The 18,003-nt window shown below is 52.8% G+C and overlaps 2 protein-coding genes across 3 annotated transcripts in view; one reads left to right on the forward strand and one right to left on the reverse strand.

Annotated features, from left to right (window-relative positions):
• Window positions 1-4,589, forward strand: part of CCNYL1 (cyclin Y like 1) — a 34,936-nt gene extending 30,347 nt beyond the window's left edge. For both annotated transcript variants that reach the window (XM_075710351.1, XM_075710352.1), the window contains one exon: window positions 2,830-4,589. In XM_075710351.1, the coding sequence (XP_075566466.1) occupies window positions 2,830-2,946 (117 nt within the window). In that variant the 3' untranslated portion in view covers window positions 2,947-4,589. The remainder of the gene's footprint in view (window positions 1-2,829) is intronic.
• A 6,292-nt stretch (window positions 4,590-10,881) lies between these two features.
• Window positions 10,882-12,612, reverse strand: FZD5 (frizzled class receptor 5). The gene has a single exon (XM_075710555.1). The coding sequence runs from the start codon at window positions 12,610-12,612 to the stop codon at window positions 10,882-10,884; it is 1,731 nt and encodes a 576-aa protein (XP_075566670.1).
• Between the last annotated feature and the right edge of the window lie 5,391 nt (window positions 12,613-18,003).

Here is an 18,003-nt window from a genome sequence, read left to right on the forward strand (position 1 = left end):
TTGGCTGAGCAGGGGACTCTGTCTGTATGTGTAGTAAGAGCATCTGTTGCCAATCATGTTAAGTGGTGGTTAGAAAAACTAAAAAGCTTTTAGATTAGTGTATTACAAGCTAATTTAACCCCTTTATAACTACAGTTAGCACTTCTAAAACCATGCCTAGGCTAAGCTAGTATTCTGAGGAAAGGAAGGGACAGAGATTACGGAAGTCTAGCAGATTGCAAAATAAAATGGATGTTATTTTGGGAACTGTAGCTCAGCTAGGCTACTTAAGATTGAAAAGATTAGTGTCATATGTAATGGATTGTCTGTCCTTCCCTGGTCACAGTCTGTATTCCAAGCACCTAGAGACAGTCACACTCAGACCTTTCTAAATACTACCAGCTGAAGGTTTCCCACTGCATCCCACTGCACAGCTGCTTTTAGATTTAGAGGGAGCACTCTTACTGCTCTCATGGTTTAATAAACCATTTGTCTGGGGACAGCTGCAGAAATAATAATATGTTTCTGTTCACAACTTTTAGAACCTCACCTTTCCAATAAATAAACTTTTCAAATAGCTGCTTCTTAGGAGTCCTTCAGAATGTCCAGAGGAGTGTAAACACAGATCACTGGCCCTTTCTGCTCGAGGGAAAGGCTGCCCTTCTATGAGCCCCCGCAGCCCTTTTTGGTATGAAGGCTCATTTTAAAAAAACTTGAACTTTGGCAGAGTCGGTCTTTCTTCCTAGTTGTTGGAGACGTGTAAGACATTTTGAAAATATCTAAATTACCTGGGTTCCCAGGCAAAATTTCTTGTTGGATCAATGCAACCTTTCATCTGTCCAGGTTTAATTGATGACTCTGCATGTTGTTTTGTTGACCTTTCAACAAAGGCATTACCGCAGGCCCTGTGTACACTGATACCACAGCCCCTTTCAAAGAGGGGTGTGCTACGGTATTCTTGGCTTATATTGTTCTGTTGTCCACCACCAATAATTCTGCCAAGTGCCAAGTTTTTTTTATTTTGTCCCAGAAGTGGCTGAATAAGTGGTTGGGAATAAGTGTGATCCCTCCTGGTCCTTTGGAATGATAGGTATGATATGCCTAAGAATTCCTCTATTTAAAGTTAAGCAATGCGACTCTTCTGCTTTGTCTCACCCTTGTTACTTGCACTTTAAGCTAACACTGTCACTAATTGTAAATGTGGTTGTAGGGCAGTTCATGTTCCACAGGAAATTGTTTACTGAACTGCTCCGTGCCCAGGCATAAGTGGATGATTTACAGATTGTGAGCCTGTCTTGTTTCTTCTTTGCTAGCATTTGGGGGCTTGGTATTTAAAACCAGAGTAATTTTCAGTACAGTATGTGACATGCCATAATGCACTTACTAATGCACATATATAGGACATTTTGGGTTTTAATTCTAAAAGGTGATACATATTTAAACCATTTGCTAAACTTTTTAATTCTACCTTTCGGTTAGAAGCACGTGAGCAGCTGATAGGAGCCTGTATGAAGCAGTGAATTGGTATTCCAGGGATTGAAAACTGATTTACACCATATGGAGGACTGGGGCTAAATATGTCAACGCAGGTTGCTTTATGATTGATGTGCTAGCATTAAAACAGGATGGAGAGTCTGTCTGGTCTTGCACCGGGAGCTCATGCAGCCAGTGTCTCAAAGAATGCCACTCTTGAGCCAAATGCATGCCTCCAGAAGGTCGGCAGAAATAAATGTAAATAATTATTTTAAAATACACTTAGAAGTTTATTCATGCTCAGAGTGCTTTTCACCTTTTGAACTTCCAGAACACTGGGCTGTGCTGAATGGGTGCTGCCTTAAAGGGAAGGTGCAGCCTTGTAGCCGATCGCAGGACTCTGAAAGATCATCTGGTGATAGGTGGTAAATTATTAATGGAAGTAAATGTTCAGGACTGAAATTCAGTTCAGCTTTTTATTACAGATATCCTTATTTATTTGTACTGATAATGCCTGAAGGCTCCAATCAGAAATAGGCCTTGACGGGGAGGACACACTGTTTTCTGGACAATCATGTGTTGTTAGGGTTTAAATAATTAGGCTTGTTAGAATAGCTGCACCAGAATAAAGGCTGCTTGACTAGCTAGATAAGCAGAGCAGAGGCAAGCCAATAAATGGGTGAAAAAGCAGTTAAATACTAAGTTGTCCACAGGTGCTGATATTTAATAGCTGTATTAAGGTGCCATGGCTATTGCCATGCCATCGAGCAGCGGGCTGCCCTCCCTTCTTCAGACCTGATCGTGTGAGTGATCCAGGGAAGAGCGTGTCGAGTGTAGAGAAGGTAAAGGCAAACCGGACGTCCTAGTAGAACTTCACTTCCTGGATTCACTTGCAGTGAATGGCCAAGGGCAAGGTGCCCAAGGGAGTGCAGACGCCTTTTCGGTTTGAACCTTTTCTCTCGTAGAAATGGTTGTGTGCTTTTTTTGTACTGTTAAAATACTTTTTTTGTGCTGCTGCATGTACCAGACCCAGCTACTAGGTGGAATTTTGAATGTAACTTCCACAAACTCTGAAGTCTGAAATGGATCCAAGTTTTCCCTTAGATAGTGAGACTGGAAAAAGAATGAAGATAACTTGGATATGGAAACACTCGCCTTCTTTATGTCTTACTTTCTGATGGATAGGGTTCTTGTTAGCATGGCCTTTAATATTTTCCTTCCAAAGTAGTTATTTACTCTCATTCTAGGTAAAAAAGCTAGTAGCATCACTGCTACAGAGTGCCTGTTCTGTTGGTATTACACTTGTAAAAGGTTCCTTGAAATGTTCAAACTTTTCTAATGTGTACTTTTCATTTTGTGTCTGCACATGGTGTCCAGGCTATCTCCCGGCTGTGTGAAGACAAATACAAAGACTTGTCAAAAGCTGCTATGAGACGATCTTTCAGTGCTGATAACTTAGTTGGTATCCGCCGTTCTAATGCCATCCTCTCCTGAGGAGAGAGAAAGGTGCAGCACCATGAACCAGCATCCATATGAATCGGAGGAATACCACCACTCCATGCACACAAGCCAGCGGTGATGGTGTCTTCCAGCAAAAGGAGGAGAGGAGGGTAAACTAGCCAAGGGAGCCCACAGCTTGAGGAGCATACTTGGTGCAAAAGACAAGACCTTTGTCAGATCAACTCTCTCCTCCTTCTAATGTATCCAGAGGTGCAAAAACAAACTTCTCTCTTTCTCTCCCCCACAGATGTTTGCTTACTATGTAGGCCTATAGCTGTGAACTCTTGAGGTTTTTAATTATAAGTAGTTTTAAATTTTAGAATTTAAACACTAACCACATGACTATAGTTACAATGTTCTTCCCTCCTCTCCCCTGTCATCCAGAGTCTCGCTGCATTTGTATTTCAGGTCGATGCAGTGTTAACAAAAACAAAACAAAACATGGGACTCTTAAAGTATAAAGCCACTCTGGAGCTGAAAACAGTAGCATAGACATGTGTTGACGGCTTTTCCCTGGTTTGGCTACTAAAAGCTGCTATTACTGGTGATCTGTTCATAACCAAGAAGCTGCCCAGCAGGAAGGAATTCCAACTCTGCACCCACAACTTCACTCCAGTAGAGATTGTCAAAGACTTTGAATGTTTTTGAATGGGGGCAGAGATATGGTTTTATGTATTGTTAAAATGTATAGGGTCCATGCTGCATTTCTTGTGAATTATGGTGCTTCTCTCATTTTCTAATACTTACATTGCTCTGGAAGAGATGCAATCTGTATATTTTTCCTGAGGCATTGAATGAGAAAGTTGGCCTGGAAACATCATTACCATCCCAAACAGTGTAGCAATCCAGTGGTGAATGGCGTGTGTGCAGCACTGCTTCTCTGAGTTCTACTGCAGATCTCTTGTGCTATATACAGTGGAGTTCCTAAAGCTGATAGTGTGCATCCATCTGGCTCCCCTTGGGTTTTTGTTTCCTGGGAGGGATTTACATTCATAATGAGACAGTAATGAGTTTGAGAATCCTGGACTACCTAACAAGGTAGATTGAAAAATATTGTGTTTAGCTGAGAACTATCAAAAAGCTTTCTATAAAACCTTTTTTTTTTTTTTTTTTTTCTTCAAAGTGAATTTTATCTTGTGCAACTGCTCTAGAGGCTTGAGTTTTGCTCGTTCTGAGACTTTGGAATGGAGCTTACTTTCAGGCTCTGAAACTGAACTCTAAACAGGATAAGTATTATTAGACTCTTCCTGTTACAAGTCTTTGTAGTATCTTCCCTTCTTGGATCCAAACAGATTCTAGGCGGTTTGTCCTAGGAGCAGATCTCCCTCCGAATGGCACGGGTTTTGTGCACTTCCTCTTCCAGCCAAGGCCCAGAAACTTACACTGAATAGCAAGTCCGTGTGCCTTTGAGAGTGGGGCTGTCTGAGTGTAATCATCAGTTTGGCTGCACTCAACTATTAAAATGATGCATATAGTCTTTTGCGGTATGCAAATATGCCAGCCCCTGGCTCCCAAATCCATGGAACTTGGCACTTCAGGTATTGAACACAATTCAATTTTGAAAATAACGCTACATCTTCAGGTGGTTTTCCTTTCTCATGTTTGTATTAAAAGAAAAGCTAATAAACTCTATTTTAATTAAAGTTAAAGGTGAATTGTGTGTTCTGTACAGCTGTCCGATTTCATTCCCCCTCACAAGTCTTTGGTGCTGCGCGGCTTCTCTCAAGTATGAAAAAAGAAAGAAAAAAAAAAAAAAAAAACCAGTGGTGTGCGTTAAGGCCCCTGCATTCCCTGCACCAGCCCCTCGCCTTCATTTTATCACGGTGACTTGTGAAGGGCTGGGGCCCGGCAGCAGAGGTCATTCGGCAACTGTGAGCCGCTTGGCGGGCGGCGTGGGGCAGTCTTGCGTGGCTGCCTGGCTGTTCCCACGTGTCGTCTGCATTTAGAATTTGACTCGGGCTGCTCAAAGAACTACTCACTGACAGTTCCTTTGCACATGTAAGTGCCTTTAAGTAGGGCCCTTCTCTCTGGAGGTGATTTGCTGTTTAAGTCCTCCCTTGAGGAGCACTAAATTGGAAGCTACAAGTGACCAACTCCTGGATTGACTTGTGACCTAATTGCTAATGAGCTTTTCTTTCCTTAGCACTGCCAGGTGCCTTCAACTTTGCGGGAGGGGTCTGGATGCGCTTTGTGGCGCGCTGGCACACGGCTTCTGCACATGCAGCCGCTCAGCTGTGAGGTGCTGAGCAGAAACTCGGGGCAGTCCTTTACCTTTGTTGCCAAATGAGATGGAGGTTCTTCCTGCTGCTCTGGATGGCAGGTGAATGACAACTCGAGCTGACGGCTGCTTCTGCACTATATCCTGCAGGAGACAGCTGCTCCAAACTTAATTTTGCCTTGAACCTTAACTGGCTTTGGTTTTACTGTAGCATAGCCCAGAGCTCACTGTCAATAGGATTTTGGTCTGTTCAGCAGACACTAAACAGGGCTCAACTACAACTCGGCTTCTTAGGAGAGGAAAAAATAGCAATTCCATTTAACATTCTGGTCCCCCGAAAAGAGATAGATTCTGGAAAACACAGCTAGTGGATTTCTTAGGTAAACAATAAAAAGTAAACCATACAGCTCCCTTTGGAAGGGATGAGCAGTGACTGTTTCAGAAGGAATTACATTTAGGTGGTTCTGGTGGAAGATGATCGGGGGGGTGATACCCTGTAACTTTCACTATCCTTTGATGTTGGCAGCACCGTTCTCAAAAAGGCAAAAGAAAAATTACAATCATAGTTAGAATACTGGACTTCTTCTCCCAGGGAAGAGCAATGAGCTACAGGATCAATGTACCTTGTGTCTCTTAACCCAGCAGCTGAATAATATTTAATCTATGTTGAACTGACCTCTGCCTGCATTCAGTTCCAGGGCAGCACTCCCCGCCTGGCAGTAAATACTGTTTGCAGAGACAATGGCTATGTTATGGCTATGTTATGGCCTGGCAAGAATAACATGAGCCCCAACGGGAATAACAGGAGCATCATGTGTTAGCGGTCAGCAGGGGCAGGAAGTCAGGGATGTGTTTGTGGGCTACGTGCTGCCCTTGGGCTTCAAGCAGCAGCCCTTTCCCTTTGTGTACGGGGACTGTGTATTTTGTTTCTAAGGGAATTTTATGAGAACTACTTCAGTGTGGGTTTGGCAGTTAGGAGGACAGGCACTTCAGGGATGGAATAAATGTCAAGACCATCGCTTCTGGATAGAAGTATAGGCGTCAAGCAAAACCTGAGCAAGCAGAAGAGGACAGAAGAGCAATTGAGGCCAGAGCTTGCACAGGGGTTGGCAGGCGTGCGTGGGGCAGGGTGAGCTCAGCACCAGGCGGGCTGCTGCCCCCGCATCCTGTGCTGGTATTTCCCACAGCACAAGAGTGCAGTAGCATTGCATAGGACTGACTTTCCATAATGTTATCTGGGAAAAACTATGCTTGCACCAAGTTGTTTGAATATGCAGTGAATTGCAGGGTGCTGCTGAAGTGACTGTAATGCACTGACTAACCTCCCCCCCCCCCCCCCTCCCCCCCCCTTACTAGCTAGGGAAAACACATTTAACTGGCTGAACAGGGGCTTGTTTGCCATAGGATTAGAAAAGTCTCAGGCTGCCTTTGTGGCCGAGGTGCTTTTTTTTTTTTTTTTTTAAGGTGAAACAATCACTTTGGCTTCTGCTCTGGGATATTAAAACCTATTTGAGAAGCCCTGTGTTCCCCGTGCTGTCAGACACTGTCATGCCCATGCCACCCAGCCTGAAATTGTGCTGCATGTGCACTGTTCAACCCCAAGGAAGGCAGTGACTGCCTCCAGGATGGCCTGAGTGGTCCTAATGGGACACGGAGAGCATGGGAGCAACACAAGCGTTAGGCCAGGCTGTGCATGACTGTGCATGTGCTCACAGGAAGGGAGTCCTGGAGGCAACCGGCTGCCTGCAGTAGTGGCCCTTCCCTTGCTCCCAAACAGTGGCTCAGGGTAGGCGCTGGATGGCAGCTCTGCCAAACTCCTGTTTACTGAGGACACAGCGGCTTCCTGGGCAGTGAGGCTGACAAGGCGGCTGCCAGCGAGGTGCTGGCGTTACTGCCGGAGGCAAGCGGCGAGTGGCCGCAGTGCCTTAGCAAGAGCCTCGAGCTGAGATGGCGCACGTCCCCTCCACACCCCAAAACAGCTGCCCTGCACAAGGCAGGCTCAGACCCTGACAGCGTGTTTTGCTTGTACTTGAGCATGGGCGGGCAGATCACCAGCACTGAGGAATCAGGTGAGTCAGTCTGTGGGGCTGTCAGGTTAATCGCTGGGTGCTGGAATGCTGCTTCCAGGTAAGAGATCCTATCTAGTGGGCCCTGGTGTGTGCCTGCACACCTAACTAGATAGCAGAGTCCTGCACCATTAGTCACCACGGAGCCAGCCTTAACCCCTTGCTGTCCTTCCTTAAGTGCTCCTCCCAACACGAGAACGAGCGCACAGCAGATGGCAACATGGACACTCAAATCGGTGCGCAGCATCCCGCTTGGCGAAGAGCTGTTGTTATCTGCTTGGCCTGAAAAGTATCAAAGGGCACCTCTTCAGGGCCTGATCTCAGCGCAGGGCGAGGGGCTAATACTGTGCAAACTGCGGAAAGCCAATAAAAGTTGATTGTTAACCCTCTTCTACCAGCACAGTGTGACCTTGGCCTGTCAAGGAAACATGCTGTCAGTGAGGTCATGGGCACCAGCCAGCCGGCACGGCAGCCCCTGAGGATTAAACATGGTTCAGTGCAGAGCCGGGCTGCTGCACCCCAGCCGGGACGCACAGCGCCGTGGTGGGCCACGGCACGCCAGCGGTGAGGGCGCGGGTGCGTGACACCCCCCGTGCCGAGGGCAGCGCTGCGCAGGGTTCGTGCACGTGGAACACGCTATTCCTGTGCCACGCAGCTCTAGCTGCCTCGCCGGTCCCCCACGATCCCTAGTGATGAGCGCCCTGCACGGCCTTTCAACGCATGCCTCCCCGCGCCCCCCCAGTTAACTTTTTTAATGGTAATTAATATTCTAGCAGAAGCAGAAGCAAAGAAAACACCACACACTTTTTTTTTTTGTTCCTCATAAATAACTAATCTTGATACTGCTCTTTGAATAAAATTTCTTCAGCTTTTCACAAAATATAGTACAGTTATTTAACAATGTTGAACAGCATCAGTAACGGAAGAGGCAAAAACCAACATGTAAATTGGCTACAGCACACGTGGCACACGGCAACGGCTCCTTCCCCGCTCCTGCCACTTGTTGCTGAGGAGCCAGGCTCGAACACGAGTTGATTGTATTAACCTACCGTTAGATCAAAGCTGAAAATGCTCCTGCATTTTTCAATAGGCAATGGTTTGTAGCTAATCTTGGATTTCTTTTTTTTTTAAAAAAAAAAAAGAAAATAAAAAAAGCTTTACACAGTCAGTTGCACTTTGAAAAAAACAAAAACAACAAAACACCACCTTTGACATGGTTTTGTTCATTGTACTGCATGATGTGTGTTTAGCTGTATCTACAAAAGGCACTATAGAAACAGAGGAGTCCAGTGAGGCGTGGATCGGAGCAGGTTGGAGTCATTTAATGCCCTGGATTACAACATGAGACTACCCACAGCGTCTCTGCGCCTGACCTGCCTCGCTGCCAAGAACACACCTGTCCCAAACCCGTATCAAAGGTCACTACGGCTTCTGCATGTACAAACCAGGCTATAATACAACTATTTACAGTTTGTAACACAACACGGTGCAATTCTGTCCACGAGGAAGTACTGCAGCACGCCGGAGGGAGCAAGCCCTCTATCGCAAGAGTGCTGACATGTGCGGCTGAGCCCGCAGTCCCTGCCGAGCCCTCGCTCCCCGCACCGCTGGCTGCCCTGGCCAGAACGCCCCGGAGACACTCATACGGTACCTTGGCAGGACCTTTATCAGTAGATGTGCCACTCGAGCGTCTCCTCGCTTCCCCGGCTTTGGTTTTAAAACGAGGTGGAAACCTTCTTGCCTGAAGTGGTCCAAGGGTGTTGAGAACAACCTCGGATCCTTGCAGTCCCGCGGGAGCAAAGCCAACAGTTGTTCTCCAGGGCTCGAGCAGCCGGGTCACGGTGCCACGCTCGAAGGAGGGCAAAAAAGACTCGACTAATGGCTGGGTGGTTACATGCATGATCACCACTTAGTGCTGGGGGGGGGGGGATCGGGTGCTTTCACAAGTGGGCTGAAGCCAGAAGCAGCCACCTCTCGCCAGCTGTGCCGCAGCCAGAGCCCCTCGCTCTCGCTGCGTTTGGTGCAGTTGACAACAGGGCCCCCCCCCCCCCCGCCATCATCCCACTTATCGAAACGCAGCTGTCACCACTGCTTAATGCCAGGCACCGGTTCTGTCAGTGCTCTGCTGCTGCCTGACCTGGGGAAGTGAAAAAGGCTTGGGAGGCTGGAGGAAAGGGAGTACAAGCGCTCTGCTGAGTTTTCCTAAATTAACTGCTCGCTCTTGAACTCGGCACTGTCTCCAACAGAGGCGCAGCTTTGAAAAAAGCAGCAAGAAGCGTTGAAGCTGGCTGGCTGGAAAACCCAGCTGCTCCCCAGGAGAGACAGACTGCCACCTGGCTCAGAACCCCCCCGCCATGCACACACTACCTGTTGCAGAAGCGCAACCGCCCTTTTGGGGTTGGTTGTGCCACGCTCGGCTGCTGCGCCGCGTGCCGCAGCCGGCAGGCTGGCGGGCAGGGCGCCCGGGCTGCCTACCTTACCCCAGGTAACCTGCACGGCACGCGGGAGACGCGAGAAACAGCCCGCTGCAGAGGCGAGAGGCGCGGAGCAGCATCGACCCCTTCCCAGAGCTCACGGCAGCCCAGGAGGAGGCTGCGCTCGGTGCCAGAGCCAGCGGTGCCCCGGGCTCCTTTGCAACCCCCACGCTGGGACGGCAGCCTCGTCACCCACTCAGCCCCTCAACTCCCTGGGGCGAGCTGCTCCGCTGGCGGTGTTGCTGGCCACCCGTCGCAGAGCGGCGGGGTCAAACCTGGGAGTCGGTGCCACTGAGCTGAGCCCCACCGGCCCCAGCCCCGAGCCCCCCTGAGCCCGTCACGCTCTTGCCTGGGGGAGAAGGGATCTCTGGGGTCACCCGGTCCCCACCTGCGCTGCAGACAGTTGGGACCCTGTCCCTGCCCGCCTCGAGGGCCAGGTGGCAGCTCCTCTCCACAGCCCCTTCCTCCTGCACTGACAGTGCCCGCGAAGCCCCCGGCCGGCGCAGCTCCCTCCCTCCCGCTCAGCGTGCTGCAGCATCGCGCCGGGGCCCCCAGCCCTCTCCTCTGCAACACGTAACCGTGCCCGGGGGCTCCGGGGGCCCCGGGGGCACCACCCTGCTCTGCCCGGGGAGCCCAGGTGCGGCACAGCAGGGGGGCAGCCCCCACTTCCAGCTCTCCCCAGCCCCCTCACCTCAAGCTCTGGCGAGTGGCTCGCTGCCAGTGCCAGCGCGTGACCTGGGGTCGGGGGCCACCACCTGTGCTGCCTGCTGCAGCTCTCCCCTTCATCCCGGCACCAGCGAGACCTGCCCAGAGACTCGGCGTGGGACACAAATCAGTGCTCGAGGGCTACCTGCCACCTGACCAGCCTGCAGGCAGCAGCACCCCAGGACCCCAAACAGGGCATGGGACTCCAAACGCGGCATACATGGCAGTGCCAGGCTCCAGGCCTCCCTGCCCCTCTGCCCCCGCATCTCTGGCAGCACCTCTCCCTGCCCTGCCCGGGGCCGCGGCTGCTCCGTGCCCCGCGGGCGCACATACTCAGTCCCGGGCAGCACCGCCACGGTGGGGCTGAGTATGCCAGGGGTGGCCCAGCTGCCACCCCTTCTTCTGTGGCCCAGGGTCTTTGCAACCCTCTCCTCCCTGTGGCTGGGGTCACCGAGGCTCCCTCCCGTCACACGTGGGACAGCGGGACCTGCTTGTGGTAGGAGGCCATGCTCGGCAGCACCGTCCTGCCCGCCAGCGCCGGGCTGGCCTCGCCATACACGGAGGCGCCCACGGGCTTCCTGGCCCGGCAGCAGCGGGCTGTGAAGCGCCTCCAGGACTCCAGCGTCTTGCCGGACCAGATCCAGACGCCGGAGGTGATGCCCACCACAAGGCACATGAAGTACTTGAGCATGAAGACGGCATAGTCGGGCTTGGGGCGGTGGGGGTCCCCTGGGCAGGAGCAGTTCTGCGCCCGCTCCCACGCCTCCCGGTTGTGCTGTTCGTAGATGTAGCAGGCGATGACGATGGTGGCGGGCACCGTGTAGAGCACGGTGAAGATGCCGATGCGGATCATCAGCTTCTCCAGCTTGTCAGTCTTGGTGCCGCCCTGCTTGATCACGCTGCGGATGCGAAAGAGCGAGACGAAGCCGGCCAGCAGGAAGAGGCTGCCGGTGAAGAGATAAACCACCAGCGGTGCCAGCACGAAGCCCCGCAGGTTCTCCAGGCTCTGGTTGCCCACATAGCAAACCCCGGCCACCGGGTCACCGTCCACGGAGCTGAGTGCCAGTACGGCGATGGATTTGGCGCTGGGGATGAGCCAGGCAGCCAGGTGGAAGTACTGTGCATAGCCAGCGATGGCTTCGTTGCCCCACTTCATGCCGGCTGCCAGGAACCAGGTGAGGGACAGGATGACCCACCAGATGGAGCTGGCCATGCCAAAGAAGTAGAGGAGAAGGAAAACCACGGTGCAGAGTGCAGGGCCTGTCGTCTCATAGTGGATGTGGTGGTGCTCCGGGTTGCAAGCCACGTTGGCATGCCCTGCCACCAGCCGCACGATGTAGCCCACGGAGACGAAGAGGTAGCAAGCGGAGAGGAAGATGATGGGGCGCTCGGGGTACTTGAAGCGCTCCATGTCGATGAGGAAGGTGGCCACGGTGGTGGAGGTGGAGAGGAAGCAGAGGATGGACCAGAGGCCGATCCAGAAGGTGGCGAAGGTCTTCTCGTCCTGGGTGAAGTAGGGCTGGTAGCAGGGGATGGCGCAATTGGGTACCTGCCCGGTCCTGATGCGGTTGTACAGCGGATGGGACTCCTTGGAGATGGGGATCAGGGGCGCTTTGCACTTGCAAGTCCGGCCGCAGTCCAGCCCCGAGGGGCGCTGCCCGCTGAGCGGCGTCAGGTTTTTGGCCGCGTCCTTGGCCGGGCGCGTGGGCTTCCCGAAGAAAGGCGGCAGGGTGGTGGCTTCCGTGCGGTTGTATCCCATGCAGAGCACCTCGCTGTCCCCCAGCACGGGCAGGCTGTCGCAGCTCATCCTCTCGGGCCAGGCGAAGCCGTACTGCTGCATGATGGGCGAGCAGCCGGCCTTGGCCCGCTCGCAGACGGAGCGGCAGGGGGGCAGCGGCTTGGTGTAGTCGGGCAGGCAGATGGGGGTGTACATGCTGCAGAGGAAGAACCGCAGGTCCGGGGAGCACTGGATCTCCACCAGCGGCCAGAACTGGTGCACCTCCAGCCCGGCCTCGTCCTGCGTGTCGTGGTTGAACTGGTTGGGCATGTAGGTGAGGTTGTAGCCGATGCCCTTGCACATCGGCACCGTGATCTCCTGGCACACCAGCGCCTTGGAGGCGGCGCGCCCCGCCGCCGGCAGCCCCAGCAGCAGCGGCAGCCCCAGCACCAGCGGCACCGGCAGCCCCCGGCCGCCCATCGCCGCCGCGCCTCCTGCCGCCGCCGCCGCCGCCGCGCCGGGAGCGGGGCCCGCCGGGGCCGGGGCCGGGACCGGGACCGCCGCCGCCGCCGCCGCCACCTGCGCTCTGGGGCGGGCGGACGCCCCCGCGCCGCGCCGCGCCCGCGCCCCGCCCCCCGCCCCGGGAACGCCCCCGGCCACGCCCCCGGCCACGCCCCCCCCCCCCGGGGCTCCCGCGGGGCCGCCCCCGCCCGCGGCTCCGAGCCCCGCCGGCAAACCGCGCTGCCCCCCGCCCGCCCCCGGCTCCCGCTCTGCTGCAGGGACCCCAGCTCCTTCCCCTCTTGCCCGCCGGGCCCCTCCCGAGGCCCGGGACCCCCCGCCCGCCCCGCCCCGGCCCGGCTCCCCCTCGGCGGCGTGAAGGGCACCGGCGGGACGGGGGCAGCGGCTGGAGGAGGCGGCGGCTGCGGTGCTGCTGCCGCCTCGCCCCCTCCTCTTCGGCCCCTTACGGCCTCACCCCCCCGTAATGGGATGGGGGGCAAAACCCTGGGGCGGGGGGGGGTCCTGCCCCGCGTCTGCCTTGCTCCGGCAGCCGCACATCAGCCTGGGTACAAGGGGCACGGCAGCACCTCCCGCTCCTCCTCCTCCTCCTGCTGCTGCTGCCCGCTTGCCGGCGGCCTGGCAGGGCAGCGCTCCCGCCTGCCGGGGAGCTGAGCCCCGGCGGGGCAGGGGAACCGGCCCTGCCTGCGCCCGACCCGCCGGCAGGCTGCAGGCACCTGCGCTACCGTATTCCCAGCCTGGGCTCCCGGCCGGCTGGCCGCTCCACCTCGGAGCCGCAGGAGATGTTTCCCGAACCACGTTCCTCCCAAGCAGGCGGCAGGGGTTGGCACGCGGTGCAAATGAACGAAGCCGGCGCTTTCCAGAGACCCTGCCCGGGGCAGGGGTCCCTTCCCAGTGTTCTGGGAAGCAGGGGCTCCTGCCAGAGCTACCGCGGCGATCCCACTCGGCTGCCTGATGCAGGGAACTCCAACCTGTGAACTCGCAAACACCTAAATGACCAGCCTGGCGCTCAGCGGCTTCCACTGCTCCTGAAGCCCACAGCACCTCTGGGGCATGCAGTCGAAGAGACCCGCTTCAGAAGCCAGATTTGGGGGTCACAGGCTGCACCCACTATGGCAGCGCCCTTATTCTGGCCAAGGAGGAAGGCTGCTCCCAAGCCCTTGCACAGGAGCTTCTCGCTCCTCCTCAGTGGCTGTGGACGGAAGGGCAACTTGGACCAAAGTACTCGCATCGAGCACTGGATCTGCTAGTCAAGACATAGCCACAGCACATCACAGACAGGGACCGCTCGCGTTCAGGCCTGGTGCTGGGCAAGGCCAGCACCCAAAATCTCACGCACCCAAAATACTCCCAGCTGCACCCAGAGCCCAGAAAGCAAAGACTCAAAGCGTGACCTAGCTCCTGCCTTCCTCCCGGAGGTAAAACCTGGCTCTCCCATTGCTCTGTGGCCAGTGGCTCTTGTGCCTATGGGCAGGGCACTGGCTGCTGCCACCACACACCAAAGTCCTCAGGGTTTTTAAGGCCAGAGAACTCATTATCACCTCCGAAATCCTCTGTGTCTACAAGTCCACCCAGCTGAGGTGTGCATATCATTTGGCAGTCAACCTTGATGCTTAACAACTTTTTTAAAAAAAAAGCAAAAAAAAAAAAAAGCTCAAGTCCCTATACCTCTTTGCTTTATGCTGTAAGTTTTGCCTGTAATAAAGCTATACGGAAGAGAATCACAAGTCACGTGTTCCTTTGGAACACAGTGGCATATCCCTGTAGCAGGAGTCATAACTTTTAATTCTCCCCAACGAGTTTCTGTGAACTAGCAGCCCAGCAGAAAGCAATCACAGACAGTTTCATTATGGCTTTCAGTTGATTATCCAAATTATAGCTGAGAGCAGAGGGCAGCCTTTTTATTATCATCATTGCTGTACAATTAGAAAATGCTGATGAAACTCCACAAGAGCAGAAATTCTCCTTTTTGCTGGTATTTTTCATTTTTATAAGCATTCCCTTGGGCAATGTCTTGGCTTGATTTGACACACAATGGGGAACAGGTACATAGGTGGGAAGGGAGAAGATAAAAAGGGGAAAATGGGGCAGCTCTTCATTTCAGTTAATTTATCAACTCTTGTAGCCTGTTTCAGGTTTCGCCACTCCTCCAGATGTATCTAATTCTTAGAGCCTGGCTGTAAATAATGCTGTATTGGTTACACTGGGGACACATAAAATCCAATTAAGAGCCAGGTAGACATCTGTTGGCTTGCTCTGTGCTTCTGTTTCCCTTTTGTTTTTTATGAACACGTAGCAGAGCAACCAGAACAGGATTAAATATGGTGTAAGTGCAAGTACAGTTGATAGGCTTGCTATTCATCTCTACAGTACAGTATGAGAGTACAGTGCTTTATGTACATCCAGCACTATTAGTGACAGAAGCTGTGCCAGCACAAAACCCACCATGCCAAACCCCGGAGACAAAAAAGAAAGTGTTTCCCACCCCTAAGAACTTGCTGTTGTTCTTGAAAAGCTCTACAAATTATTAGGAAATCGCTTTACCTTTAATCCGTGTGCAGAGGTGTTCACGAAGCTCCACCATGCTAGACAGGTCTGCTTGGAGTTCAGCTAGTCCTGCTCATGGCTCCAGCCCAGACGATTCGGGCATGGGCTGACAATGTATGTGTCCCCACGGACAAGCCTTCCACCCACTGAGGCATTTTCAGCCGGGACACAGCGGTTCCTGGTAGAAGCAGAAAGTAAAAAGGTGGTAAATATTTCTGTATTTGGTTCTTTCACTGCTGCATTGTCAGCCTACACTGTTTACCTGGACAAACTGCCTTTGTGAAGGATACTGTGACTTTTAAAAGACTTTAGAAGAGGACTAAGTGAGCTTCCTTTGTAAAGACTAGCTACTGCCCTTGCCCTTGTTAGAGAACTCAGCGGACTTTTGCAAAGAGCTTTTCAGCCCAGGCTCTGGGCAGGGACAAAGCCAGGGAGCACCGATCTCGCTCTTGGCTTTGCCTGTACCAAAGCAGGGCAGGAACCTCCTGCCCCCCTTGTTGTAGGACCGGCACGCTGTCCCTGGCCCTTGACCCTTCTTGCTTGGAGCAGCAAATCCCGGTTTTGTCTGCACTGCTGACAAGTCTCCGGCGCCCAGGAAGGGAGCGGTGGGGGCCCAGCGCAGGTGACTGTGGGCTCCCGGTGCTGGTGGGCAGCCCGCCAGTCACCCCAGCTGGAGGCTGTGCTAGCTCAGGCGCTGCTCGAATTAGCAGTGACCCCTGATAACAAACTGCTTGAGCGAGGGGGTGCAGAGGACCACAGGGTGGTTTGCAGCAGCACAAGACTGGCAAGGCTGTGCCTTACTGCCTGCCGTGGCTGCAGGGACGGACAGCCGTCATGTTTGGCAACGTGATGCCGCCCCCAGCCAACTCCAGCACAGCAGACCCACCGTGTACGGGTACAAAAGGGGATTGATGTTTCCCCTACGCACAGGACACGGTTGCACGCTGCACCAAGACGGGCGTGCTGCTGCTTCCACCCGTGGCAAGTGTTTGCACTCCCACCCGAGAGTCGCAAGGCTGTGGGCTGCCAGCACTGCAAAGCCCGGCACCAAGGCTGACCTCGCGTAGCTGGACCTGGAAGGGGCTCCTAAATAGGAGACCAAGGTCCTTGCTGCCCCGCAGGCAGGAGGAACCTGGCAGACAGGGAGACAGGGCGGCTCTTAGCCCTTCGCAAGCAGGCAGAGCAGAATGAGAATCACTGCCAGCATTTGCAGAGGGATCCTGGCACCCAAATCCTACTGAAGTGCAACAGCAGCAGGGGCAAACGTTTTCTCTTGTGCCTGAATGATGAAGAAGCTGTGGGCTGGGGACAGGAATCAGATTTAAATCACCTGAAGGCTTTTCACCATGGATGCCTTGTTGAAATTTCCTTGAAAATCCTAACCTACGTCGATACTGTTTGGTTTTATATATATCTGTACAATTACACACCTTAACATACTGCAGGAAAACAAAACCATGCCAAACTGTAGTCATGTTCAAAAAGCTACATGGAACTAGACAACTCCTGAGGGAATTAATGCAAAACTTGATTTCTAACAGTGACACAGACTTTAGCAACACCTGACGCAAGTCAGGTAAGTAAGGCTAAAGTAAAATCAGGAGGAGTGGCTGCATTTGAAGCTCATCTTGCTGGACTCATCAATTATTACTTAACAATATTTGTACGTGTAAGAGCACATAAAAGGTACATAACTAATTTCCGTTGGTCTCCCCGGGGACTGGGACCCCTTTCTGCGGGGCACGGTTGGTACACCAAAGGGGTGTTCCTGTCCCGAGGTGCCACCACCACAGCACGCAGAAGGCAGAGGCAGGATCGGGCCCTGGCCCAAAGGCGCAGGAGGGTCAGTGGGGATGAGGAAGGGTCCCTGCCATGCCACAGCCCGGCCACTGGCACCACAGCCACAGCTGATCTTCAACTCCCCTTGCCGTGATTCACACAATGCCGAGATAAGGAGGAGGCAGTGAACTTTACATTTGATTTTCTTGGGGGGGCATCTGAAACTTTTCAGATACGTAGTTTTTGAAACACATCACGTTGTGCTTTTTTCTTTTCTTTCTTTTTTTTTCACATGGGGCCTTGAAAAGAAAACAGTCCCCATAGTGAAGTTGACATGATAAATTAGTATGGCCCTGGCAAAGCCCTCACTCTTCATTGGGCAAATACTTATTTATGGACTTTCAAATTGTGGCTTATGTAACAACAGGGTGAGTGACTTTCAAAAAACCTCCGCCATGTATTGACCTGATAGAGCCTAATGGGTCCTTCAGAGCAATTAGGATTTATTGTGTTAGTGTCTATTGTGTATAGAGACCGTTTTAAAAACATGTGTTATTTACCCAGAAGGCAGTAATGACTGTTTAAGTACACAGTTAGATTGTTTCTGAAATGCTTGCTGCTCTATACATTGCAAAGAAGTTACTCCAAGTATTTTTCACAGTTAAATACTTTGCTCCACTGGGATTTCCAAGCAGGGACATTGTACCGCACATACATTTGTATGCTTATAGCTGTAAGTGAATTGAGCTCTCAGGAAAGCTGCCAAATGAGCAACCATGACATCTGAGATTTTTTTTTCTTGACCAAGGGGCCAGTGCTCGCCATTCTAGTGGTCTGAGCGGCTCAGGCCACTTCCCAGCTGAGAGAGCAGGGCATTTCCCACAACCCACCTGAGTTTCGCCCTGTCTGATCTGAATGTCCCGCAAAGGTGACCTTAACAGCCATGAAGCTGTGGTTTCAACCACGGCACATCTAACCCTCTACGTGCATGTGAGATGCAACCATCACCACTTCCCTGTAGCCTACTGG

This window comes from Pelecanus crispus, chromosome 5, assembly GCF_030463565.1.
Source record: "Pelecanus crispus isolate bPelCri1 chromosome 5, bPelCri1.pri, whole genome shotgun sequence".
Lineage (NCBI taxonomy): Eukaryota > Metazoa > Chordata > Aves > Pelecaniformes > Pelecanidae > Pelecanus > Pelecanus crispus.

Coding starts and splice junctions, on each gene's coding strand:
- FZD5 (XM_075710555.1), bottom strand. CDS start 12,612: ATGGGCGGCCGGGGGCTGCCGGTGCCGCTGGTGCTGGGGCTGCCGCTG.